Genomic DNA, 27,602 nt, shown 5'->3' with positions numbered 1-27,602 from the left:
GTCCAAAACTTCTTCAGATCTTCAGAAGGCTATTTAAATAGACTATTTTCGTTAACTGAAGGGGAAAAAATGCAACTTAAATCTAATGTTAAAAGGGGCCAGCACTGTGGTATAGCAGGTAAAGCCATCGCCTGAAGTGCTGGCATCGCATATGGGCACCGGTTTGAGACCTGGCTGCTCCATTTCCTATCCAGCTCTCTGCTATGCCCTGGGAAGGCAGTGGAGGATGGCCCAAGTCCTTGGGCCCCTGCACCCACATGGAAGACCAGGAAGAAGCACCTGGCTTTTGGCTTTGGCCTGGCCCAGCCCTTTTGGGGAGTTGCAGCCATTTGGGGAGTGAACCAGTGGATGGAGGATATCTCTCTCTCTGTCTCTCCCTCTCTGCCTTTCAAATAAATAAAAGAAATCTTAAAAGAAAAATATAAGAGTTTTCATTACATGGAAAAACAATGTTTTGATGAGAAATTACCGAATAGTATATAATGTAATTTCAAATAAATGTATATGTTTTATATGCATATGAGGAAAGTTGGGCATAGCACCTGTCTTTTTCCACTTTAGAGATGTTAAGTTTTGATTGTGGTGTATCATTGATGAGATTATATCAGTCCGATTCGCTGGTTTTTAAAGTTCCCAGTAACCTTTTAGATTTCCTCGGCGAAGGGGGATTGTTGCTTAGTTCTGTCATTTCATTAGAGATGGAAAAATGGTGATTTAAAACCGCCTTCAGGTCCTTCTGTGTTTATTTCTCATCTATTAAGGAGATCTTTTCCTCACTGAATATCTGATTACTACCTAGAATACAGTTTATATAGAAAAGTAGGATAAAGTCTTACCATTATCAGTTAGTTTTCAGAGTAATGAATCCGTGCCTTAGCAGGCCTCAGTGAGGCTTTCTTTCCCCTCTTGTTTTCTCTTTCAATATCATTGTAAGTCAGGTATCATTAAGTATTTGCATTTTCAATTTATTGTAGTCATTATATTTTGACAGCTCATTCTGTGTTTGACCAGTGAGAGCTGTTAGAAGTACTAGAAATACTTTGAACTGAATGAAAATGAAAATATAATCATTCAGAATTTGTGTGATGGGGCTAGAGCAGTGCCAAAGGACATTTTTGTAGCATTAAATGTTTATATTAGAAAAGAAGTAAGGGGCTGGCATTGTGGCACAGAGGGGGAAGCCGCCGCCTGTGATGCCAGCATCCCATATGGGCACCAGTTCATGTCCCAGCTCTCCACCTCAGATCCAGCTTCCGGCTAATGGCCTGGGAAAAGCAGTGGAGGAAGGCCCAAGTGCTTGGGTCCCTGCTGCCTACGTGCGAGACCCGGATGTGCTCCTGGCTCCTGGCTTCCACCTGGCCCAGTGCTGGCAGTTATGGTTACCTGGGGAGTAAACCAGTGAACGGAAGATCCCTCTCTTTGTCTCTCCCTTTCTCTCTGTAACTCTGACTTTCAAAATAAATAAGTAAATCTTTAAAAAATATAAAAAAAGAAAAGGTGTCAGATCAATAATCTAAACTTCTGTCCTACAAAGTTAGAAAAGGAATGGCAAAATAAAATTAACCAGCAGGTAGGGAATACTAAAAAGAGGAGGAGAATAAATGAGACTTAAGCAGTTGGTTCTTTGATAAATATTTAGCAAGGCTGACAACGAGGACACAGCTACTGATGTCAGGAAGGAGAGAGGGGTATCCCTGCAGACCCCCAGGAGGAGGATGCAAACCCACAGGAAATGGATCACTTGTGTGAATGCTGCCAACCGTAGGCCCTCACTAGAGATGAAGTGGATGGCATGCGAATACTCAGAACTATTAAGGGAATTGAATCCGTGGTTAAAAACCTTCCAAAAGAGAAATCTGCAGGCCAGACGGTCACGCTGCTGAGTTCCTCCCAGCGTAAGGACTAACACCACCAGTTTGTACACCATTTTCTGGAGAACAGAAGGGGAGGGAATGCCTCTCAGTTTATTGTTCAATGGCCAGAATTACTGCATACCAAAAACTGAAGACAGCACAAAGAGAGCAGACTAAAAGCTGATTTCTGTGAACCTCAAGGCCAGTATCCTCAACAGAACATGAGTAAATTGGATTAAGCAATACATAAAAAAGAGTTCATACATCATGACCATGTGATGCTTGCTCCAGGAATGCACGGCTGGTGCGGTATTTGAAAACCAATGTCATCCATCATACCAACAGTGTAAAGAGTAAAAATCACAAGATCATATCATTGGATGTGAAAAATAACCCCCAAACAAAAACCCAAAACCCACACACTTTGACCAGCTATTACATGTATTCATAAGAAAAACTCTTGGCAAATAGAAGAAAACTTTATAAAAATCCTGCGGCTGCCATCTTGCTTCTCTCTAAGATTCAGAGCACGGCAAGATGTCTGCTCTACACTCCTGTTCAGCATTGCCCCGGAAAGCTTAGCCAGTACGGTAAAGCAAAGAAATCAAAGGCAGAGCAATTGATACAGAAGAAATAAAACTATCAATATAGGAAAACAAACAAACCAAAACAAAAACCCTGAGAAATCTTCCCCAAAACCCAAACCAACAAATCCTTAACCGGAGCAGACCTAGCAGTTAAAATGCCTGTCTCCCACCTTGGAGTGCCTGAGTTCAATTCCCAGCTCCGACTCCTGGTCCGGTCTGCCACCAGTGGCTCAAGTGATTGGATCCCTGCCACCCACACAAAATACATTCCTGGCTTCCGATTCCAGTTAGACAGTAAGGGCATTTGAGGGAACAGACAATGAAGAGATGGGAGCTCCCTGTTTCTCTCGCTTTGTTGTTCATCTCTCTGCCTCTCAAAAGAACAACAAATCAACAAAAGCAAAAAAACCTTGGTGCCGGCTCTGTGGTGCAGCAGGTTAAGGCACCATCTGCAGTGCCAGCATCCCATAGTGCCAGCATCCCATATGGCCACTAATTCAAGTCCCGGCTGCTCCACTTCGGATCCAGTGCCCTGCTAATGTGCCTGGGAAAGCAGCAGAGAGTAGACCAAGTGGTTTGGCCCCTGGCTCCTCATGTGGGAGACCAGAAAGAAGCTCCTGGCTCCTAACAGATGGAAGATCTGTCTCTGTCTCTCCTTTTCTCTCTTTAACTCTGCCTTTCAAATAAAAAATAAATATATATTTTTAAAAAACCCTATAGTTTTGATTCTATTTTTTAAAAAATCTGTATTTAACAAAGTCAAAGGATATAAAGTGAATGCAGAAAAATCAGTCACACTTCTTTGTACTAGCAACGTGCAATTGAAAAGCAAAATAGAAAAGCTAATGTCATTTACGACAGCTCAAAGAGAAATGCAGAACTGTGGTGGAGATCTGACAAAACCAACCGGTGCAGGATCTGTTTGCTGACAGCAACAAAACTGCCAGCGTGTAATTTAGAGGAATAAACCACTTTATTCATTTGCCATCAAGATTTCTCTACTTGTGTGCAGAATTACCTATGGGGCCAGATTCCAAAGCAGCAAATTGTTTTCTCGCATTTACCCTCGACTGTGTTGTATGAAGTAGGTGTACCAGTAGATCTTTTAAATATATATAATCTTTATATAACTTAAACAGCATTTAAAAATTTCAAGTTTCTGTTCTCTTTCTGACATAAAGGATCAATCATATTCATAATGCAGTTTGAAATTGAATTTCATATTTCACCTACACATTCATCTCTGTCAATACTTCTTAGGAACTGTTAGCGCTACATTATACTATTCTTACCCAGATCCTATTGTGCATGCCAACGTGAGTGGTTTCTTTTGAATTTTGATTTGGAAGCTAGAAACGATACACGTTTTCTGTGAAGTTCAACTGAGCATTATCTCCTCTTAGATCAGCCTTCTTTTTCTTTCTGATTTTTGATTTTCCTCTTTCAAGCCTTGTGGTTAATATGTCTGTTGCCAAAAAAAATGTTTTCTACTACTGGTTTATGTTACATGTTTAGCGAAGAGGAACTCATGAAGTTACTGTGTGTAATTCATGTGCGCACATTCTGTGCTGTCTCTGGGAGACTTGATCATTAGAACCTGCTGTTTCTGAAGCCACACCTGACATGAGTTGCATGGCTTTAGAATGTGATCCCTGCCAACTGTGACGGGGCTGACCACTCAGAGGAAGGAAACACTTCATGTCCATGAGGAGCTAATGGTCAGGGCTGGCAGGGTGGTGCTGCGGAGTAAGCTGTCACTTGTGATGCCAGCATCCCATATCCGGGTGCAGGTTCAAGTCTCGGCTGCCCTGCTTCCGATCCAGTTTCCTGCCAATGTATCTGGGAAAGCAGCAGACACCTGCTATCCCCGTGGAAGAACAGGATGGAGTTCCTAGGTCCTGGCTCAGCCCTGGCTGTTGTGGGTCTGCCTGTCTCTCTCTCCGTCACTCTGCCTTTCAGATGAATAGATCATACGTGTGTGTGTGTGTGTGTGTGAGAAGAGCTAATTGACTTTGTTACAAACCTTGCTGAGGACACTGCCCAGGCAGCCATGGTGCAACCTTCCGGGTTAGTTGAGCACAGACAACAGCACACAGTGTGGGAAGGCAGCCATGGTGCACATGTCTGTGTTGAGCACAGACAACAGCACACAGTGTGGGAAGGCTGGTTCTTCTACTCCAGGGGTGGGAACCATTTCTCTGCTGGGGCCACTGAGATAGTGTTATAGCATTGTTTGCAGGCCATACAAAATGATCAACTTTCCAATTAACTCGCTATATTGTATTTTTTGAGTCTTGCTGGTGGTTGCCTTGGCAGGGCCAGACCAAATGATTTTGCAGGCCTCATACGGACTCATAAGGGCTCCGTACCTTAATTTAATGGCCCAGATAAAGAAAGTTCAGTTATGCTGATAGAATTCATAGCTGCCACTAAAGTAATTAGAACAGTTAGTGCTAGAGAAAACCAGGATGGAAGTCAGAGGATTTGACCGGTGGGGGAGGTGAAGAAGCTGCATTGAAAGCAAAGATGAGTTGGGTCTGATACTGAGAGACAGAAGAATGCACAAAGCTAGGGAAGGCACAGCATAGCTGGCCGTGGAGAGGCAGGCACAGCCTGGACGCTCCCAGCTCAGCCGTGAGCGAGTCGCTCTGTTGCCCCTTCCCGGCCTTTCTGCACAAGGGCAGCCAGTCCACACCCGCTCCCTTCCCTGGTTCCATAGGGTCTGACCACCACTCTCGATGTTTACACCCGCCGTGTACCTCCTCTCCGGAACAAACTGGCCTGGCAGTCCTGTTTGTGCTGTCTTCCGTTTCCAGGAAAGTCCTGCTGTCACTGTGCCGAGCCATTGATGGCCCTTTTCTTCTTAATCCAACCTCTATTTCTTGGATTTCCAATTGTTGCTAACGGTAATACTAAGAGAAAGAGTCCTCAGGATCATAATTGACCGCCAGCTGAATAGCAGAGTGCAGTCTAAGCAGGAGCTCCTTTGTGCGACATTGACGTGGCTGTGCAGCAGCAGGCCCTTCCCGGGTGCCAGGAAGTGCTGTACGTGCACACCCGATTCATCTCATCCTCTCAAGAATCCCACGGGCTGGAGGCTGTGAGTAACTCGCTTTACTGACGGAGTTTCCAGGAGGTGAATTGCCCAAGGTGGCGCTGCTGGTAAAAGGCGGACCTGAGGTCTAACCCGGATAACGTGACTCAAGAGGGATGCTGAGGTCTTCCCGCTACCACTCGCTACCCCAGCATTAGAACTGGTCGCCAGAATCAGACTAGAACAGATAGATCGGGAGGCGTTTAGATACATAACAAATCTTGAAATAACTGCCAAATGTATCTTCTTTTTTTTTTTTTTCCTTAAATGATCACCTTTTTTTTTTTTTTTTTTTAAAGATTTATTTATTTGAAAGGCAGAGTTAGAGAGACAGAGAGGTCTTTCATCTTCTGTTTCACTCCCCAAATGGCCACAATAGCCAGGGCTGAGCCAGGCCAAAGCCAGGAGCCAGGAGCTTCACATTCGGGTCTCCCATGTGGATGCAGAGGCCCAAGCACCTGGGCCATCTCCTATTGCTTTCTCAGGTGCATTAGCAGGGAGCTAGATTAGAAATGGAGCAGCTGGGACTGGAACTGGCATCCATATGGAATGCCAGTGTCACAGGTGATGACTGCACCATAATGCCAGTTCCTGTTAATAGGATTTCAAACATATAAGTAACTTCTGGGCCGGCGCCGTGGCTCACTTGGTTAATCCTCCGCCTGCAGTGCCAGCATCCCATATGGGCACTGGGTTCTAGTCACAGTTGCTTCTCTTCCAGTCCAGCTCTCTGCTGTGGCCCCGGAAGGCAGTGGAGGATGGCCCAAGAGCTTGGGCCCTGCACCCGCATGGGGGACTAGGAAGAAGCACCTGGCTCCTGGCTTCAGATCAGCATAGTTCTGTCAGTAGTGGCCATATGGGGGGGTGAACCAACGGAAGGAAGACCTTTCTCTCTCTTTCTCTCACTCTCTCACTGTCTAACTCTATCTTTAAAAAAAAAAAAAATTAAAAAAATAAGTGACTTTCAAATTCCATTTATTCATTTGTGTATATTTGAAAGAGAACACAGAGCTCCTCCCATCTGGGGGTTCCTTTCCCAAGTGGCCACAGCACTAGGAGCTGGACTAGGCCAAAGCTAGGAGCCAGGAGCTCCATCCAGATTCCACTCCAGCCATCTCCTGCTATTTCCCAGGGTGCACATTATCAGGAAGCTAGAATTGGAAGCAGAGCAGAGACTTGAACCCAGGCCCTCCAGTGTGGGATGTGGGCATCCCCAACAGTGTCTTAATTGCTGTGCCAAATGTCTGCCTGTATTTATTTATTTATTTTTAATAGAATACATATTGATGGGGTGCAGTGTGATACTTCAATTACATGTATATAATGAGTACAGATCTGGCCCATCCATCATCTCAAATATTTATCAAGTCTTTGCATTGAGAGCATTCAGAATTCTCTCTGCTGGCTACTCTACAGTACACAGTCGTTGTCAATCACAGTTACTGTACTGAGCTATAGGACATCAGACGTTATTCCTCCTGTCCACCTGCACCCCTGTGCCTGTTAACCACCTTCCCCCCACGCCACTGCTGGTACCCGCTGTTCTGCTCTCTACCACGATGAGGTGCTCTGAAAAGGAGTTTTCAGAGGAAGCCAAGGAGTCTTCCGTGTCGACTGAAGATTGATAAAGACACATGCAGTGAAGAGGAATCATCTCTTGCCACCAAGTCTAAGAAAAGCATCGCTTGGCGAGTTGTGAAGGCTTAGGACCAAGAACTCAGTCTAGAGAGGAGGACTGTTGAAGCTGGCTGTGCCGCTCGATTTTGAGTAAATGTGCTCCTTAGTACTGCTCTTAATCTACCGTTACCTAAAATAGCAGTGGAACTCTAGAGCTGACCACGGCTCTTCGGCTCCCACGTTTTGTGGACAGAAATCATCACACACGTGCTGGGTTTTTAGCCTGGACTGCTGATGCTGTGTCCAAGCTCAGGCTGCCTTTCTTTATGTGGGGTGGGCCGTTGGAGGGGGAGCGTTTCACAGTCGCGGAGTCTTCTTGAGACTGTCTACTTAATAGAGAGACTTTTCTAGAGTGAAAAGCTGGGGGAGCGCTATGGGATAAGGTGCACTGATTGACAAACGTCCTTTCTCCCCGTGCAGTATGAGCCCAGAGGACCCGGTCGGCCCTTGTACCAAAGAAGAATCTCATCTAGCTCAGTCCAGCCTTGTTCTGAAGAAGGAAGCGCCGCTCGGGACAGTCTGGCTCAGTGCAAAGAGCTCCAGGACCATGCTAACCCAGCTTCTTTCAACTTCTCTTCCCCGGAGTCCTGGGTCAACGCCACCTCATCTGCCCCTTACCAGAACATTCCGTGCAATGGATCCAGCAGGACAACCCAGCCCAGAGAGTTGATAGGTAAGGCCGAGTGGCAGGGGTGGGGTTGCCTGAGCTCCATCTGTGCAGTTCTTCCACCACCCCACTCTTCGATTTCATTGTTGTCTCTGAATCAAGTTGAGCGCTGGTAGCTCATAAGTGTACCTCCGGCCTAGGTATTCATATAGGATTGTATTGGTGTCGTCTTTATGGTCTGGAAGTGGATTCATCCGGATTCAGGCACAGATCCTTTAGATCACTTTGATCTGTGATTGAATGAAAGCAATAGTGGAACTTCAGATCTGTTTGTGAATAGATAGAGCCACCTTTGCTTGGGAGAGGCTTGCTGTTTCTGCTTTGTTTTTTCTCTTCAGGGTTAGGGTGGAAGTTGGTTAGGTCAGTATCAGTTTCCAAGGGTTTGTCGTCAAGAGAGTATTGCCAATTTTGCTATATTATAGAGTTTGGCCACGAGAAAGACCTGCAAAGTGTAACATTCTGGGGTTTTGAAATCCTGTGTTTATTCCTGATGTTCTAATGAACTGAGAACGCAATGGCTGAAGAATAAAAACGGAGTAGGACCGGGCACTCAGGACTTCACTGTGATGTGAGAAGTGCAAAGCCCTCCTCTCCAGCTTGGACCATGAGTGACTGTTTTGTTTTGTTTTGTTTTTTTTTAAAGACTTATTTATTTATTTGAAAGGCAGAGTTACAGAGAATCAGAGGCAGAGAGAGAGAGAGGTCTTCCATCCGCCGGTTCATTTCCCAGATGACCCAATGGCTGGAGCTGTGCCAATGCAAAGCCAGGAGCCAGGAGCTTCCTCCAGGTCTCCCACATGGGTGCAGGGGCCCAGGCACTTGGGCCATCTTCGGCTTTCCCAGGCCATAGCAGAGAGCTGGATTAGAAGTGGAGCAGCCAGGACTCGAACTGGCGCCCACATAGGATTCAGGTGCTGCAGACGGTGGCCCCTATGTGGTGAATTTCTGTCCCAGTACCATCACTTTTGTATTTGAAATTAATCTTGTTCACATCTGTAGATGTGAGCCTGTCATTTCTGTAACTGACCATTTTTGACTATGTGCCCTCTCAGCACATTTCTAGAACAATAGACCTGGCATGGCAAAACCGTTACAAGACTTTGCTTTTGTTCCCAGCGAGAGCGTTTTAATCTTTCAGCATTCATTAGCGCCTGTGTGTGCACTGCTGTGTTTGCCCAGAGAAGCTTTGTCATTTTTAAGATCTGACATGTATACACACATGACATCATATTTGAATTTCCTGAGAACATATAAGTTACAAATCAGTGATGCTAATTTGTTACTTTTTGTTGGTTATATTTCTTATAATTTATTTTAAAGATAACATCATTTCTCTTATTTTTTTTTTTTTCCCTCACCTAAGTTTTAGAATAGTTTTTGGCTAAAATCAATAAAAATCTCATCTGGGGCTGGCTCTGTGGCATAGCAGGTTAAGCTTCCACCTGCGGCGCCGGCATCCCATATGGGCACTGGTCGAGTTCCAGCTGCTCCTCTTCCTATCCAGCTCTCTGCCATGGCCTGGGAAAGCAGGGGAAGATGGCCAAAGTGCCTGGGCCCCTGTATCCATGTGGGAGACCTGGAAAAAGCTCCTGGTTCCTGGCTTTGGATTGGCCCAGCTCGGATCAGTCCAGCTCCAGCCGTTGCAGCCATTTGGGGAGTGAACCAGAGGATGGAAGACCCCTCTCTCTGTCTCTCTCGCTCTCTGTCTGTAACTCTGCCTCTCAAATAAATAAATCTTAAAAAACAAAACAAAACGAAACAAAACTGATCTGAGCTAATAGATAAGAAAGTTCCTGAAAAGTATGTTACTTATATGGTTATTTTTTCTGAAAACATAAGATGATTATTTTTGTCATTGCTAGAAGACAAATTGTATTTTTTAATTGAAAGTTAACAGTTAAATGTAAAAATTAATTCAAAATCACTGATGTTCTAAAGCCCACTTCTTGCTCATCAGATGTTTGTTTTGTAGAGAAATGCAGTAGGTGGTACCTGGGAGGGAAAGTCATTTGCACAGGCCTTCTTTCAGAAGTCTGAGGTTTCCTTCTTGAGCTTAAAGAAAACTTTCTATTGTGGCATCGATTTGAAATTTAAAAGAGATTAGTGACATTTAAAGGGAAAAGGGAGAGATGCACCAGAAAGATAAGTGGTTTACAATAACTTTGAGATTTTTTTTTTTTAAGATTTATTTATTTGAAGGGCAGAATTAAATAGAGAAAGACAGAGAGAGAGGTCTTCCATCCACTGAAGTGGCTGTGATGGCCAGGGCTAGGCCAGACTGAAAGCTGGAACCGGGAGCTTCTTCCCAGTATCCCACATGGATACAGGTACCCAAGCACAGTACCAGGGAGCTGGATTGGAAGTGGAGTAGCTGGGACTCAAACTGGTGCCCATATGGGATGTTAACATTGCAGGCAGTGGCTTTACCTGCTATACCACAATGCCAGCCACTTGAACAATTTTATGAATTAAAATAATAGGTTGAATAAATAAAATATTAAGACCAAAAACAGAGATTTTCAACATAACCCCTAAATTCTAGTGTTAGACAACTGTGTTTCTGATATGAAAATTCTTTCTAATCTTTGTGATAGGGAACCAACTAGTGTCCATCATGCATTCTCAGGATGCTTTAGGAAAAATAAAGCACTGTGATTTGGGTTTGAAAATTTCCTATGGCTTCTGTTTTTTTACTTGTTTTGAATTCCAGGATAGAGCAACCTTATTAAACATCTGAGGATCAAAAGAAAGAAATATTTTACTTCTCTCTATTTTGGTAATTGTCCTAAGCTATACCTGATTGCAGGAAGCAGAAACTGACCCAAGCTAGCTAGGGGGAAAAGAATTATATTGGAAGCAAGGTCCAGACAGGCTGATTGGATTCATGGCAGAGCCAGATGGTTCTCTGGTGGGCATATATCACCCATGTAAAGTCCACAGTAGGAAACTGCCTGCCCAGAGTGAACTCTCAGAGACCACGTGAGATCATTTGGCAGCTGTCTCGGGGCCCTGTGAATCCCTCTGTGCACCTGCTCCTTCGTTGCACTTTTCTCTGCATATGGTCCAGTCGCTCACCTCATCCGTGTATCTCTAACTGGCGTTGGGGTGCATGGTACCTTGACTCCACATAACCCAGCAAAAGGTCTCAATTTGTCTCTCTCTCCTCCTTCCGACCCTCCTCCTTGGCTCGCTCCTCTCTCTCTCTCTCTCTCTCTCTCTCTCTCTCTGTCTTACACACAGACATGCATGCACACACACACATTCACACACGCTCTTTTGGGGAGAAATGTTTATAATCCAATATGATGTTATGTAAATTTTTAAAAAATGGTAACAAAAGAAGTTGTTTCAAAACAAGCTAAGGCTTAATGGGTAATAAAATGGGTTAGGAAGGGTGAAGCCAAATTTTAGCTTTGAAAGAGGCATATTATAGGGGATGTGAAGTGTTGTTGTTGTTGTTTTTAAGGCTGACTTATTTATTTTGGAAGAATTAGAGAAGGAGAAACAGAGAAAGCTCCTCTGTCCTCCAGTTCACTCCCCAGATGGTGGAAACAGCCAGGGCTGGGCCAGGCTGAAGCCATGTGGGTGACAGGGACTCAAACACTTGGGCCTTCTTCCGCTTCTTTTCCCAGGCCATCAGCAGGGAGCTGGCTCAGAAGTGGAGCAGCTGGGACTGGAACCAGCACCCACAGGGGATGCCAGCATCACAGGCATCAACTTTTTCCACCACGCCCAATGTGAAATGGCTTGCAGCTGTTTTTCCCACCTTTCTGCCTGCTTACTCACTATTTATCACAAGGAAGGGTAGCATTTTTAAACAAATGGAGCCCAGCACTACTGTTACTTAGATTAGTGAGAAAAGTGTTTTTGACCCAGAGACTGCATATGTACTTATTTTTTATTTAAGAGAAAGAATGTGTTCCTGTTGACAAGCTGTGAGCAGTTGCTGTAATAAACATCAGAGTAGGGGCCAGCGCTGTGGCGTAGCAGGTAAAGCCACCACCTACATTCCCAGCATCCCATATAGGCACCACTTCAAGTCCTGGCTGCTCCACTTCCAATCCAGTTCTCTGCTATGGTCTGGAAAAGTAGGAGATGGCCCAGGTCGTGGGGCCCCTGCACCCACGTGGGAGACCCAGAGGAAGGTCCTGGCTCCTGGCTTCAGATGGGTACAGCTCCAGCTGTTGTAGCCATCTGGGGAGTGAACCAGTGGATGGAAGTCCTCTCTCTGCCTTTCCTTCTGTGTGACTCTGACTTTCAAATAAATAATAAATCTTTAAAAAAGTAAACATCAAAGTGTACAATAATACAAAGTAGCTTGTTTCTCTGCAAGCCTTTGCTTGACTTTGAATGCTCATATGTTAACTTTCCCAGTTCCACGGTCGTATGGAGTGTGTGTAAGAGAGCTCAGACTTAGATGTGTTGTGTTCACACATTGTGTTGGAGTGTGAAAGCAGTCTGGTCACGTGTGCTGTGCCCCTGGTGTGTGCAGTGGCTGTGAGAGGGGTCTGGTCACGTGTGCTGTGCCCCTGGTGTGTGCAGTGGCTGTGAGAGGGGTCTGGTCACGTGTGCTGTGCCCCTGGTGTGTGCAGTGGCTGTGAGAGCCATGTGGTCACATGGGTTAAGGTCGCAGCCTGTGGCAGGTGTTGTGTATGTGGTGGCCATGGCACCGCAGCGTGGCGAGAGGGGACAGCAGGGACCCCTGTGCGGGCCGGCTCTAACCCCATTCCTGTTCCTGTTCCTGCTTGCAGCTCCACCCAAGCCCGCCAAGCCCCCTGAGGAGCCGGCCGAGCCCGAGAGCCTCGAGGTGTCCAGCCCCTTCAACTACAGCGTGCTGCAGCACCTCGGCCAGTTCCCGCCGCTGCTGCCGCACAAGCAGGTGGCCGAGGCGGCGGGCGTCGGCCCACAGAGCGCAGCGGCCAGCAAGCCAGCCATGTCCTACGCCAGCGCCCTGCGCGCCCCGCCCAAGCCGCGGCCGCCGCCCGAGCAGGCCAAGAAGAGCAGCGACCCGCTGTCCCTGTTCCAGGAACTGAGCCTGGGCAGCGCGTCGGGCGGCAACGGCTTCTACTCCTACTTTAAATAGGCGCTGGTCTCCTGCCGGGAGGGCTTGCGTTTGTACCTGTAGAGGTAAGGTAGTGGGACTCCCCGTAGACGCACCGTTCCCTTTGTTTTACTACCCGACATGTCCTCACTTAATTGCTTTGCTGCTAGACTTGCAACTAATTTTTTAAAAGTATATTCCATTATTTTGCATTTTTTGATGTGAGTCAGAATTTTGACAGCTTTTATGTAGAATAAAAAATATTTTTAAATTTGTGTATGGTTACATATGTTTGCATCAAGCTAGCAGCTAAGAGGTTAATTGTGCAACTATTAAAAAAAAGAAAAAAAGTTTGTCTAAAATGTATTTAAAAAGAAAAAAAATTGTAAGTAGCATTTACATTTATTCAATAATATTACCACATGCTGGGTTTCTGTACCAGAAATGGCCAGTTGATGTACAAATGTATGTTATTTTTGCTTAAATTCATTTAAAATTTTTTAAAATAAAGGGGCAGCATCTTCTAAATACTTTTAAGTTTTATCAGCTTTTTTTTTTTTTTTTGGTGACAGGCTGCTACACTCTAAGACTTCGGTGGTTTTAGACTGTGTGCGCTTGCCGTTGCAGCCTCCATCCTCCACAGGATAGAGTCCAAGGCATTCTTTGCAGGTGTATTTCACATGCCACTGATTTTTTGAGACACACACGCAAAAAAACAGTGGCATCCTTAGTTATTTTTTGGACAAGCTGTACTTCAAGCTTGTTTTTAATGTTAATTTGATAGTGTGGTTTTTTTTTTAAACAAATCATGAAGCTGAAAAATTTTTAGGATTGTTGGTGCTTAGTAGACTTGATAACTATTTTAAAAAAAAATGCGTGAATTTAGTAAAATCCTCTTTGTTTTTCCTCACTATGCATGTGTAAATGTGTGTAACCCGGCTTTCCCTCCTCCTCCACTGGTATCAAAAATTGTGCCGCTTTAAGGTTTGGGGTTTTTTTGTTTTTTTTTTTTTTCTTCCTCCAGTAAAAAATTTTGGTACCTTATTTGATGTTTACATTAAAATGTGACATTATACATGGCAATTCAAATATTTTGCTAGCTGTTTTGTTTGAGGAACATCATTAAAGAAGAAATGCAGTGTTTGTAAAAAATATATCAAAATTCATTGAAATCTGGGGCAAAAAAGCTACCCTTGTTTCTCAAGTCTTTTCGATTCTTCTTAAAATACCATTATTGAGCTTGTACGAAAATATAAAATTGAAATAGCTATCTTAAATATTCTGCAGCCTCAAAATTGTTTTGAGTGAACTTTGGGAAAAATCCAGAGGAAAATGTTTACCTCGTGATCTTGACACACGTGTAATGGTGTGTGTCCCTGACACTTTCCTGGCCCGTTAGTACTGCTTTTGTGTTTCAGAGAGCTGGAAACCCCGTCTCATCTTCCCTTCTGTTGGGGAAGTTGAGGCTGGGCAGCACTTGGAGAAGCCAGCCTTCCTCATGGTCCACGCAAACACTGAGATTTGGAAGACTGCCTTTCGGTAGGCCCTCCTCCACTCAGAGCCCAGTGTTCAAACCACGTGGGAAGTGGCAAGGGCAGAGGAACAGCTCCCGTTCCTCCTGCGACTGGAGCCCAGTTCCCGTGGGCCAGCGCAGCCCCTCCGGCGTTTCGGGACACGAGATCTGTGTGTGTCTGGAGAGCCCCAGGTGGCTGTGAGAGATGTTGCTCTGCCTAACTGTAGTCAGAAGAAAAACATCTGCCCTGGGCCTGTGTGTTTCCAAGTCTATGGCAAAGCCCCAGGCGTGGGTCTCCTGATGGTGGGACGTCTACAATAAGTAATTGATCCCTTCCCACCTCCAGATACGAAGGTAATTCACAAAGGTTAGCAGAAAAATGGCATCAAACAATAAGTTCATTTTGATGCACCAAAATTTTGAAATCCCTGGATAGTGCTTTTTCATAGTGCACATTGTCCATGAACTTGATGAAGACTCCTCACTTACAGAACTGCAACACAAGCTAAAGAGATGTTCAGAAGCTTCTCATACTCTGAAGACAAAAATCATGCGGCCAAGAGTGGTCAGGTAAACCCGTGCTGTAGGTTATGACTGAATTTTCTGTTTCGCATACTTGAGCCTTTAAAAACAAAATCAGGTTTTCAGTTACATGTATCTAGGCAGGGAGTACCTTGTATAAATACCCTGATGGAAGATGGATGTTTTAGATAAGGAAGGTGTCAGGGTGGCAGGACAGCCTCATTCTCAGCCCATGTTTTTGCAACACTAGACAGTAATAGCTCCTTACTGGTCCCCTGCTCCGCTCGGCTCTGAGCTTCTCATCTCCTGTTGTTTCCGTAGCCAGTCAAGGAGTCCAGTGTTGTTTCTGTCTGTTACTCTTTCTGGATTCTGGATTCCTCAGCATTTCCTGGTGCCATTCTTCTAGAGCCGTGCTTTTAGGCATCGGATATAGAGGCATGGTATCCCACAGTGGTTCTGAGCAAGTCCCTACTGTGTAAGAAGCCTCCATTGAAATAAGGCATGGCTTCTGGGTACTTTATGCTCTTTGGGTAGTATGTGGGTAGTATTGGCAAGAACCCATAAATCAAACTTAACAAAACATACCTTATTTCACATTTTATATAAAAGGTTCAATCTTAGAGCTCAGATAGAATTCTTCTATATATATTCCTAAAGAAAAATTGATGATAATTCTCAAATAATACCAATTATTACCAACTTCCTTTTCTTCCAGAAGAGATTTCTTCTAAGTGAGGTTAATTGTTCCCTTGATGTCTTTCTGCGTCTTTGTTCTTTATAGCACTCTGAAGTTTCCTTAATTTTTTTGCAAGAACTTTTTTGTTCATTTCACTTTTTAATTTCAGTGCTACTTTTTTTTTAACCTTAAAGACTTTCTTTTGAGTTTGTAGAGTATTCATGCTAAGTTGTTATTTTTTCCTGATCTAAAAATGCTAAGATTTGAAGAACTTCATTCAGTATAATATGGATATCTTCTGGTGTGGTTTTCTTTTTCTTTTCTTTTATTTGATAGGCAGGCAGAGAGAAAGAGAGATCTCCCATCTGCTGGCTCACTTCTGAAATGCCCACAGATGGCCAGGGTTGGGCCAGGCGATCCCAGTCTTTGTCGTGGGTGGCGGGAGCCCAGTGGTCTGAGCCATCACTGCTGCTTCCCAGGGTCTGCCCTGCGGGAAGCTGGAATCCGAGCCAGAGCCAGGCCCCGGACCCAGGCCTTCCAGCGTGGGGTGCGGGCTCCTTCAGCACTAGGCTGGCCACCTGCTCCCGCCATGCTGTTGAAGGGGGTTGTGGCTGCCATTTTGGCATATACTTTCCACATTGTTGTAGCAGAGCTTTGTTCTTGGTCATCAATAGTTAGTTATTGGCCATGTAAGCTAACATGACCTTAATTTTCCTTTCCTCACACAGAGGTCACTTTGCTAAGTCTAATAACAAAGTGCTTAGTGTGACTTTGTTAGAATCAGAGAATCTCGAGTCGGTTCAGGTCTGGCGTCCACATGGCCTGGTCTTTTCAGTTGGAAGAACAGCAGAGTAAGGAAGGAAGTAGAACTCCTGAAGAAGAAGGATCTCGCAGACCCGTCGTGAGAATCGTTCCCTTTGGTTGGAGGCATTGAAGTGGCTGAGAAAGCCAACTGCATCGGAGGAACTTGGAGGTTATTAATAGAGAGTCTTAGGTTTCCCTAGCGTAGCAGATTGTGTTTCATATTTCTCATCTTGAAGGGAAAGCTATCAACATCAAAGAACGCATCTCTCACCGCCGTGGCTAGAGAACGCCACCTTTGCTAAGAGTCAGGTGTGAAAAACAGCTTCAGGGTAAATTTTAATATTTCAGCTATTGTCACTGAGAACATTAGATTTGTGGAGACAGTTGTTTAAAAAGAGACAGCTTTTACAGCATTGTCTCATCATGGACTTTCTTTAAGAGGACTGTAAAAATACAAGGTTAAAACTTTAAATACATTGAGAGACCCACATTGCTGCTTTGAAACGTTCCTGCGGCCAGCCAGTCTTTGTTCCCACAGCTCCTCAAAGGTAGTCCTTTGTCCTTTGTGTTGCCCAGGCGTTGTTTCTCACTAACGGTTCCCACCACCACCCTGTGTGTTCTCCCAGTGGGCAGGGTCAGTCTTCAGGCCCCTGCCCTGTCTCTGCCCCCTGAGCTGCATTCAGACTACCTAGCAATCAGAAACAATGGGCGATGTTCTCGCCGTGATCTCTTGTTCCAAGTTTCACCTGGATGTGCCCATCACCTATACGTCATTTGGAAGGACTGGGCGCACGCTAGTGTCCAACGTGCCTGTTGCTGTAGACCTCTCACACTCGTGTCTGCGTGAGGGTGGACGCTCCTTTGCTGAAACTCCACAGGGAAGCTGCTGCCTTCCCTCCTGCCACCCTCAGCCCTGTGGCACTAGGGTTTTATGGCCTCAGTGGCAAGGTCTTGTGTTGTACACTTTTATAAGAACACACTCAGAAAATGGCGTTATGTTATCACTTTCCAATAGACTATCAGTAAGCAGCTCCAAAAGCTGTTTTGACGTAACATTGAACATTGTTGAGCCCACCCAAAATACCTACTTTGGAATGAACGTTAAGGATATAATCACCAGGGTCTCTCAGATGTTTTGAAGAGAGGGACCTGATAGAAGAATCTAGACTTAGACGTGTGAACTGTGGTTGAATCCCAAACCCAGTTGTACAGGGGTAGCCTGAAACTCAAGTGTGGAGAAAACCCAGACAGCGTTTGTGTCCTTAATAGTTTTAGTAATCAGAGTATTAGACCAGACTTTGTTTGCAGTTTCTTCAACACAGAGATTTTATTTTGGTACAAATATTAAACATAAAGCATAGTAAGTTTTATATAATTCTGTGAGTTCATTAAACAATATTATGAAATTTTCATTATGTTCTTGGGGAGTCTTTTTAGCTATTTCTACCTCATATATGAGGTCTGTTCTATATTTGATTTTGCATTCTAGCATGTGATTGCCTGCCTTAGAACTGTGTATAGGAGGGGAAATCGATATTCCCTTTTAAGAAATCTGTGATTTTATGAAAGGACTTCTGTTTTGTTAGTACCTTTTCCCCCTGATGTCTGAAACATAAAGGGGGAGAGGGTGGCAAACCGCAGAAGCGACAAGAGTAGCGTCCCCTACAGAAGGGCCCTGTCCTGAGAGTTCTGAGCCGAGAGCAGCATGGAGCAGTGGTTCTCAGACGTTAGCCAGCGGCAGAATTACCTCAAGGTCTTGTTAAAGTACCAGTTGTTGGCCTCCAGCCCTTGGAGTTTCTGGCTCTGGGCTGCAGCCGGTCCATTTGTTTTTCTGGAAAGTTCCCCCACCATGCCCTCCCTGCTGGTCTGAGAACCACTGGTCTAGAAGCAAGTCTGCAAATCTTCCTCGTGCATCAGTTTACTTGCTGTGCAGACCAGGGCTTTGGAGACACTTTGCTAACCCCGAGGCCATGCGTGCAATATTCCTGGAGGAAGAGCTCAAAGCCTTTGGCCTGACTGCTGGCCCTTTGTGTCCCTCACCCCTGCTGGGCTCCGTGCGCTCTTCCACATGGGGTGAAAGCATTCCTAGTGGAGGGGAGTTTGATTTTGTGTGCCCTGCTGCCTGGGCTGTGGGCTGGACGCTGTGTGTGTGTCTGGCGTGCCCAGGGTCCGTCTCAATAACCTGTGCACATGCAGAGGAGCGTGGTGGAAAGAAGCCGTCTGAATGCCTCAGGCACGTGAGGCGCTCAGCAGGGGGGGTCTCTGTCCTATGCTGGCAGTCACAAGGACCATCCAAAACAAGAGAAGACCCGAAGAAGGTATTGTGCAGCCTTTTGGGGTGTCTTGGGGTGGGTTGAAGGCACAGGATTTGCTTTTCAAGTGATGAGTTTCTCAGGTTCACCAAGTTACTTTGGATTCTGTGCCGTGCCAGCAGGTGTTGGGGAGAGCCTGAAGTGGCGATGTGGCAGAAAACGTAGTTGTCTCTAATTACTTTGCTACCTTTAAAAAAATCTGTATATGTTTGCAAAACAATATAGGGGAGTCTACTGCCTACCCAGCATGAATTATTCATAAATTATAGGTGCACATGTATGAGCAAATTATTTTTGAGAAAGGAACTGCCTAAAATCAGATAAATCTGACAGGTCTTTGGCTACTTTTAAATGTGTGTGTTGTCCTTGTTGTCCTAATATTCACCCCAGACTGTATCTTGTGGGGAGTATTGGGCTCTGCTTCTGGTTTTAGGTTGGCTTGGAATTTACTGAGATACTAGAAAAAATGGCCATCGGTTTGTAAGGTGTTAGAACTGGAATGGCTTGGGTGCCGAGGCACGCCTGCTGCAGTCATCAAGTGTTGGGCCTTGGGGTTCCTGGAACACAGGACGTCCCCCTGAGAAGGGCCAGAGACCCTTTATGACCGCCGTCGGCATGCTCAGCGCAGCCCCCTCCCTGCAGCCCCAGCTGCTGGGGAGCTTTGATTCACCGACACTTTTTTTGCAAAGACCTTTTTGTGTCTCCTTGTGGGTCAGAGGGTTCTGCTGTTCAGGTTAAGGTCCCAGAGTGACAGCTGCGAGTGTTTCTCAGCACCCCCACCCTTCCTGCCCCACCCAGTCCTGAGGGAAGGTCCTGATTTCCGTACACCCAGAGCACGCCTGCTCCTGTGATGCGTTTATGTGACATTCTGGACATCATGTACTGTATCCAGTTTCTGTGCCAGTCATCAGATTTCTTTGAAACCCATGAAGGTACTGGTTATGTGTAATAGTTGTGTCCTAGGTAAATATGGCAATTAGAACAGTTCTCGACACTCTGGAGGTCGTGAGTTCTGCATTGTATGAAGGGGCCCTGTTGCTAGCAACCCAGGGTTCTTTCTGAAATGCTTCAGAGATGCCATTGTTAACAATTCTTTAGCTCTTCAGCTAACTGCATGGGATGAGTGACTTAGCAAATCCATCCTGGGGCTTCCTTGGGAAGTCTTTCCTAAAGGAAGCCGTGGAAAATGGCGTGGTCAGTGCCCGTCTCTTCCGAGTACCAGCTGCGTAGCTGTCTTAAGTTAGCATAATTTATGGCAAAAATTATAACATTTTTTTCTTTGCAGTGAATGATAGATACCTCATCTGAGAGGCTCTAATACCTAAAAGAGTTTATTGTTAAAAGTGAAAATGATTTTGTACCGTAAAATAACCCCAAAGCTACTCTCTAGGGTGTTGATTTTCCTCCTTTCTCTGTCATGCTCTTTCCTAACTTAGTTTTGGGATTACTTTAGCTCCTTGGTTCCTTAGAGCAAGTTTTCAGTTTGGGGGTCTACAATTCCTACAGTGTGGCCATTGTCTCAGTGAAGTTCTTTTGTTCTAAAAGACTCATGGTAACACAAGATGTATTTTACTGCTACAACTAAAATGTATTTATAATAAAATGCCTTTTTAATAATTTGGCCCTTGGTTTATTATGTGTGAATGCTTCGGTCTCTGCTTCCTTGTGCTTGTTAAGTCTGACAGAGGTAGAGCTCTGACTTCCCATGATACACAGCGGGAAACCGAAAACTCACTGGCGACTCGTCATGGTGCCACGCTGCTTGCCCGAGCTGTGGACTTCAGGCCGGAGGCCTGCGAGGTTACCCGAAGGTTTAAAGGCCACCAGTGCCAGTGAGAAAACGAGCGCTTTTCAGACTCATTCAGCTTGGATCTGAGGAATGAAAAATGGGGATCGTGGTGCACCCCGCACAAGTCACACGATCGCTAACTGCTGGGCGGGTGGGGCCCACACGTCATTTAAGAACTCCTCAGGCTAGTTTATATCCACACATTATGTACGTATAATAATACACTGCACCGTGGTGTGTGACAGGTATTAATTCAGCTATCGTAAGGAAAATGCTGGCCGGGCAGAAAACTGCCTTGCTTTTGTTGGCGAAGGAGTCTTGCTCTGCCCTGATGTGATTTGAGAAGCATTGGCAGGTCACGGGACGCTTTGTATGTGCCCCTGCTATTTCATTTTTCACCTCCTCATCATGCGGCACCATGAATTAGCTTGAATTACACAGTGCTTAAAGTGCGCGGATCTAAGTGGATGGGGGGGTCAGACTTCCATTTAGGACAGTTGGAGGTTTGTATTCATCCCAGTGAGCCGGTTTTTAAGCTAGGTGTCTTGCTCTCTCTGAGTTGGATTGGTGTGAGATGACACAAATCTTGCCTGGATTTTGGAGAGAAAAACACTCCATAGAAACCAAGTGCACCTGGAAGATTCCATGAGCTGCCTGCTCTCCACAAAGAAACCCAAGGGCCCAGAGTCAGCGGGAGGTCAGGAGTTAATTCCTGTCTCATTTTGGTGCCTCTTAAATCCTTTTCTGAGAATGGTGTTGGTGGGGAGGTTAGTGCAGAAAAGTAATTGAAAAATTAACAGTTGCTGCCTTTCATCAGAACTGCAGGGTGGGGGGCTCGTGGGGCGCAGCTCAAGCAGGTGCAAAGCTGGGCTGGTGGGCGGAGTGCTGCGATGGGGAGTCGTCGCCTGCCCTTTGCTCGTTGAGCTGGAACACCTACTACCCCCGCGGCTGGTGCCCTCAGTCTGAAGTCGACTCTGTCGCTTCATGTACAGTGTCGTCCCCTCACAGAGGGAAGAAGTCGTCTTTTTTTTTTTTTTTTTTAAGATTTATTTATTTATTTGAGAGGCAGAGGCAGAGAGAGAGGTCTTCCATCCACTGGTTCACTCCCCAAATGACCGCAACAACTGAGCTGATCCGAAGCCAGGAGCCAGGAGCCAGGAGCCAGGAGCTTCTTCTAGGACTCCCAGGCAAGTGCAGCAGCCCAAGGACTTGGGCCATCTTCTACTGCTTTCCCAGGCCATAGCAGAGAGCTGGATCAGAAGTGGAACAGCCGGGACTCGAACCATCACCCATATGGGATGCTAGCACTGCAGGCAGTGGCTTTACCCACTACACCACAGCGCTGCCCCTGGAAGTCCTGTTCTTAAGATGCCACCAACATCGTGTTGATTTCATGGCTTTGCTTGTAGTTCACTACCACCCGCATCCAGTTACCTTCCGGAAACAGACCCGACAGTGCCACCCTTTTCCTGAAAAGCCACCGGTGGCGCCCCATCACGTGCTCAGTGTCTTAGCTGGACATTCGACGCCCCGAGTCTGGTCCCTGAGCAGTGCACGCACACAGCAGCCTCCAGCTGGCTGCTGGCCCTGCCTTCCCAGCAAGCCCTTGACTTCCCGGTATCTCCTTTGTCCAGAACGTGCCCTCCAGCCCTCATAGCCCCACTCCCACGTCTGCTTGGGGGGGCTCCACTTAGCCAAGACGATAAACTCCACCTCCTGCACTCGCTGTTGGGTTAGCGCTCTGGGATGAAGCCTCATCACAGTTTTATGCTTTGGAGTTTGTGAGCTTCTGGATGGCAGAGATCCTGTCCCCGCAGGCCCGGGTTTGATGAGGGGAGGGCTTCAAGACACCCTCTCGCTCCGCCTTGATGTCCTGTGCCCACTCAGTGCGGCCAGATGCCAGCGCTGGGCAGCAGGGACGGCCGGGGGGAGTGGAGGAGTGAGCTGAGCTGTGCAGCGACGTCCCCTGCCACTCGGCACAGCCCTGCGCGGGTGACAAAGCGCTGGCATTCTCGCGTGCTTTGTGTCTTACCAGGCATCACTGCTGGAGCCCTCGGGTTGACAGCTTCACCACGGTTCTGTCAGTTTTGACGGATGCTGCCTGCTGGAACACGCCCCGGTCCACAGGCACATCGGATGCCGCTGCAACTCCCCTGGGAGTTTCCACGGCTCCCGTTGCTTTTGAATCGCAGAGGGAGGTAATTAAATTGAATAGGAGCTGCAGCTTGCAAACCTATGGCAAAATGCTGTCGGAGCTCGTTAGAAGGGTTCCTGTGCACAGGGGTTGGAACCGCTTGTCTCAAGAAAACGCTGTTAGTCATGAGAGCAGTGATCTGGGGGCCGGCCCCTGGCTCAGAGGTGGGCTCCGTTCCCCAGACTGGACGGAAACACTGAGGACGGGTCCTCCCGAATGGAAGGACCTGCAGAGGGGCTTCGGTCAGGGCTTTGTTTCCCTCATCCACAGCACAGCCAGCGGAAGGAGGCGGCTCTCCCTCAATCACGCCGGCTGGGGAAGGCTCTGGTGGGCTCACAGTGGAAGCGTGGGCGCATTTTCAGAAAACCCAGCCTCTGGCCCGAGGTTCTTTTTCTAAGAGAAAGGACTGTGGAGTCGGTGCTCTTAGCTCTGACCACGTGTAAACAGGTTGCACACCTTGGGACGGAAGGAGCAGGTGCTCATTGGAAGTAGACAGGCAAACAGGCGTCATCTTTCTTGTTTTTTACATTGCAAATGCCCTCAACAGCTGGGGGGGTGGGGGAAAGCAGGCTGAGGCCCTAGCTGAGAGCCAGGAGCTCAGTCCAATCACTTGAGCCATCAGGGCTCCCTCCCAGGGTCTGTATTAGCAGGAAGCTGGAGTCAGGGACCAGAGCCAGGGATGGAACCCAGTTAGTCCAGTGTGGGATACAGGTGAGTGTCTTAACTCCCAGGCCAAATGCCCACCCTAACTGTTACCTTGCTGACTCATCCACTCAGGGTGACCTGGTAAGCCACCTGGGACCACAGCCGCTCCTGCTGGGCTGATGCTATAGGGTGGAAGATCAACTGTGAAAAAGTTGCGATCTACTGTAATTAAAGATGGTTTTGGGCACCAGTGTTGTGGTGTTGCAGGTAAAAGCGGCTGCCTGGGACATTGGCATCTTGTGGATGCAGGTTCAAGTCCCGGCTGCTCCACTTCCAATCCAGCCCCCTGCTAACACGCCTGGGAAAGCAGTGGAAGATGGCCCAAGTGCTTGGGCCCCTGCACTCACGTGGGAGACCCAGATGTAGTTCCGGGCTCTTGGCTTCCACCTGGCCCAGCCCTGGGCTGTTGGGGCCATTTGTGGAGTGAACCAATGGATGGGAGCTGAGTCTCCTTCGCCGGACCCCAGCCAAGCACGGGGCCAGCGCAGACACCTGGGGCCACGGACGAGCTCCTCACTGCTCCTTTCCTGCTTCCAGGGCCTTCCTACGGGGCTTCTGATGCCTGCGCCTTCTCCCTCCCCCACAGCCACTCCAGTCCATGCCCTTAGGGCACTGTGCGCTGGGCCCTGTGAGAACGTGGGAGAAAGGGTTGGGGGAGCAAGGTGCTAGCTGCCAGGGTGGTTCTGAAGAAAACTGGGCCCCTTACCTTCAAAGAGCTTAGATTCAGTGAGGCTTGCAGGCCAGGTGAGCTGACCCAGCGTGGGGTCAAGGGCACAGACATGGAGAAGCATGAAGTTGGAGAGCACGTGATGTCTGAGCCGAACCCTGCGGAGTTGGCAGGGCCTCCCAGGTTAGAAAGCGGACAGCCGCTTGCTCCTGAAACCCTCCCAGGTCCCATAGCACTTACAAAGTCACCTGCCATTGAACGCCCAGGTTCCTGCGGGACAGGAGCGTGACCCACTCCCGGGGATGCCCGAGTTTTGCACAGTGCCCAGCCTGGCACACAGCGCTTGTCGTCAGTGTGGTTAACAGGAGGCCACCCCCTCTCCGACATCCCCATCATGGTTCTCAGAACCTGTGGGCGCTCGGAGCCACACGGCAGAGAGAGCGAGGGAGCCGGGTCTCCGGCAGCAATAAGGGAACAGAGAAGTAGAAGCCGTCAAGCTCGGCTCAGGAAGACGGGTTAGCCCGAGACACGAGAGCCGTTTCTGACTTGGGTGCACAAGGACAGAAGGTGCCATCAAGACGGAACAAAAACGGCAGAGTAGGTTTGTGGGAGAAGGGTCTTGAGCTGAGTTTGGACTCGGGGGGAGCGGGGCGGTGTGGAGCCCCTGGGGAGCAGGTCCCTGCTGAGAGCCGTGTGGTACGCCCGTCTGACACCTGCCTGGGGAACAGGCTGGGCGTCCTGGCTGTGGGGCACCAGCGCTCTGGAAATGGCCAGAATTTCTCAGATCTCACGGTGTGAGATGCAACACCCGGTGCAGCGGGCAGGTGTTAGAAGGGCAAACATCGAGCGAGGAAAAGGTCCGAGGAAAGCTCAGAGAATGTTAGGTGGAAAGCAGAGGCCAGAAGCACAAAATGCTCCAGCGAAATCTCCTTGGCTGTAGCTGGCAACCGTGAGGTTGGTGGTGGAAGGGCGGTTCCTGGGGCTGCGTGGAGGGGTGGGAGGCAGACTGCGTGGCTTGTCAGGACACTTGTCAGGGGACGGGAGATGCAAGGGGAGGTGGGGACTTAGCAGAAGGGACGCCTGCCCTCCTAGCACTTCCCCCCACGCTCCTGCCCCTGCAGGCAGCTCAGGGCCGCATGGCACAGGGCCACTAGGACCATGACCTGCCACCTCCCAGGGCCATTGCTTAGACAAACTCTGGGATTCGTCTCTCTTGAGTTCTTGCAGGTTCAATGCATGCCCTGCTGCACTGAATGTAGCTGAGGGGGCCCTGGAGATCATCTGCTGATAGATGATTGTCAGTGGTTCCCGAAACTTCTAAGCAACGAAGTCCTTTTTCTCTAACAAAGTCTTAGGACCTACCTGCACGGGTGGATGCTGGCCTGGCCACTGGGGCGCCACTAAGGATGCCCACATCCCATGCTGGCTGGAGTACTGCCTGGGTTTGAGCCCTGACTCCACCCCTGATTTTTTTTTTTTTTTTTTGACAGGCAGAGTGGACAGTGAGAGAGAGAGAGAGACAGAGAGAAAGGTCTTCCTTTGCCATTGGTTCACCCTCCAATGGCTGCTGTGGCCAGCGCACCGCGCTGATCCGAAGGCAGGAGCCAGGTGCTTCTCCTGGTCTCTCATGGGGTGCAGGGCCCAAGCACTTGGGCCATCCTCCACTGCACTCCCGGGCCACAGCAGAGAGCTGGCCTGGAAGAGGGGCAACCGGGACAGAATCCGGCGCCCGGACCAGGACTAGAACCCGGTGTGCCGGCGCCGCTAGGCGGAGGATTAGCCTGTTGAGCCACGGCGCCGGCCTTTTTTTTCCCCACCCCTGATTTTAGCTTCCTGCTGGTGGAAACCCTGAGAGGCAGTGGTCATGGCTCAAGTAGTTGGACCCCTGTCACCCACGTGGAAGACCTAAGTTGAGTTCCTGGTTCCTGGCTTGTGCCCTTGGTCTGTGGCCATTGCTGGTGTTTGGGTGGTAAATCAGCAGATGAAAGCTCTGTTTCTTACATGGATAAGTAAATAAAAATTTAAGGAATAAATATATATGGTAGATTGACATTTGACTTTATATATTTATTCAATAGAAATTTATAACAAATTCATTAGAGCAATTATGATATTCGGAGAAGAGCCATCTGTAGTTGGAATTTATGGAAGACAGACACGTCTGTCAGCCATTGTTTGTTTTGTTTGGACAATATGAGCAAACGATGTGATTCATAAAAGCAAACAGCAGCGTGTGTGTCTGTGCTCTTGTCTGCATTGCAGAACAAGACCCTAAGCCAGGAGACGACGCAGGGAGTGGAAATGCACGCAGAGCAATGGCTGAAGAACCTGTTTTAAGGTCTCCTTAGAGGAAAGTTTGGGGGCTGGCATTGTGACGCAGCAGGTTAAGCTACTGCGTGAGACACCAGCATTCCATATGGGTGCCGGTTTGTGTCCCGGCTGCTCCACTTCTGATCCAGCTCCCCGCTAATGCACCTGGGAAAGCGGCAGAAGATGGCCCAAGTGCTTGGGCCCCTGCCACCCACATGGGAGACCCAGATGAAGCCCACGGCTCCTGACTGGCCCAGCCCTGGCTGTTCTGGCTGTTTGGGGAGTGAACCAGCAGAGGGACGATGTCTCTGTCTGTTCCTCCTTCTCTCTCTGCATTTCAAATAAATAAAATAAATCTTAGAGTACAGGTTTTACTCTGTGGAAGTCTCCAGTGTAGCAGAGTGATGAATGCACCTTGCACATTGGTCGCCATTCCAGGTGGAATAAGCTGGAGTCCAATGTTTGAAGAGGGACCTGCGGGAAGCTTTGGTCTCTCCCAGCAACACAGAGCTCATGTTCCGCAGCCAAGGGGCTCGCAGCTCGGCTTCCAGAAGCAGAAAAAACATGGTCCTGATTCTTTGTGTGACCCTGGGCTGGACAAGCAAACTCTTTGAGTCTCTTTCTTTATCTGTGCAGTAGGGCAAGCAAATGCGCAGGGCCGTCACAAGGCTTAAGAGAGGAGTCAGACATCAGGCACTGAGCCCAGCCCCCTGCCCTGGTTCAGTGCCATCATGTCGCTATGGTGTGTGTATTTTATGGGGACATAAAACTAGTTTTTTAAAAATTTGTCTACTTGAGAGGCAGGGAGAACTTCCGCCTGCTGGTTCACTCCCCAGATGCCCACGATGGCCGGGCCGGAGCTGGTGTGAAGTGGGGATCTGGGAACTCCGTTCAGGTCTCCCACTCGGGTGGCAGGGACCCAAGTACCTGAGCCATCGCCTGCCTCCTCCCAGGATGCTCGTGCGCAGGAAGCTGGAGTGAGGAGCCGGGACAGGACGTGGACCCAGGGACTCTGACCTGGCACCTGAGCACCCTAACCAGCATCTTAACCGCCTGGCCAGTTGCCCACCCCATGGGGACTTTTCAAGTGGGCAACCCGAGGACCCTAGTTTGCGTCTCCATGTATAGTAGATCCCAGTGGAGGAACTCCAGCGATGGGCCCTGGGCTATCATGAGCTGGTGGGACACTCG

The 27,602-nt window shown here is 47.8% G+C and overlaps 1 protein-coding gene across 2 annotated transcripts in view; it reads left to right on the top strand.

Annotated features, from left to right (window-relative positions):
* The window catches only part of HELZ (helicase with zinc finger), a 176,096-nt gene extending 160,419 nt beyond the window's left edge, over positions 1-15,677 (top strand). The window contains exons 32-33 of one of the 2 annotated variants that reach the window (XM_062215686.1): positions 7,632-7,884; positions 12,630-15,677. In XM_062215686.1, the coding sequence (XP_062071670.1) occupies positions 7,632-7,884; positions 12,630-12,961 (585 nt within the window). In that variant the 3' untranslated portion in view covers positions 12,962-15,677. The remainder of the gene's footprint in view (positions 1-7,631; positions 7,885-12,629) is intronic. The other variant, XM_062215687.1, reaches the window with a different exon arrangement.
* Positions 15,678-27,602: the final 11,925 nt, after the last annotated feature.

This window comes from Lepus europaeus, chromosome 18 (genome assembly GCF_033115175.1).
Source record: "Lepus europaeus isolate LE1 chromosome 18, mLepTim1.pri, whole genome shotgun sequence".
Taxonomy (NCBI): Eukaryota; Metazoa; Chordata; class Mammalia; order Lagomorpha; family Leporidae; genus Lepus; species Lepus europaeus.
The sequence above is the reverse complement of the archived record's forward strand: the minus strand, read 5'-3'. Positions and strand labels throughout refer to the sequence as shown.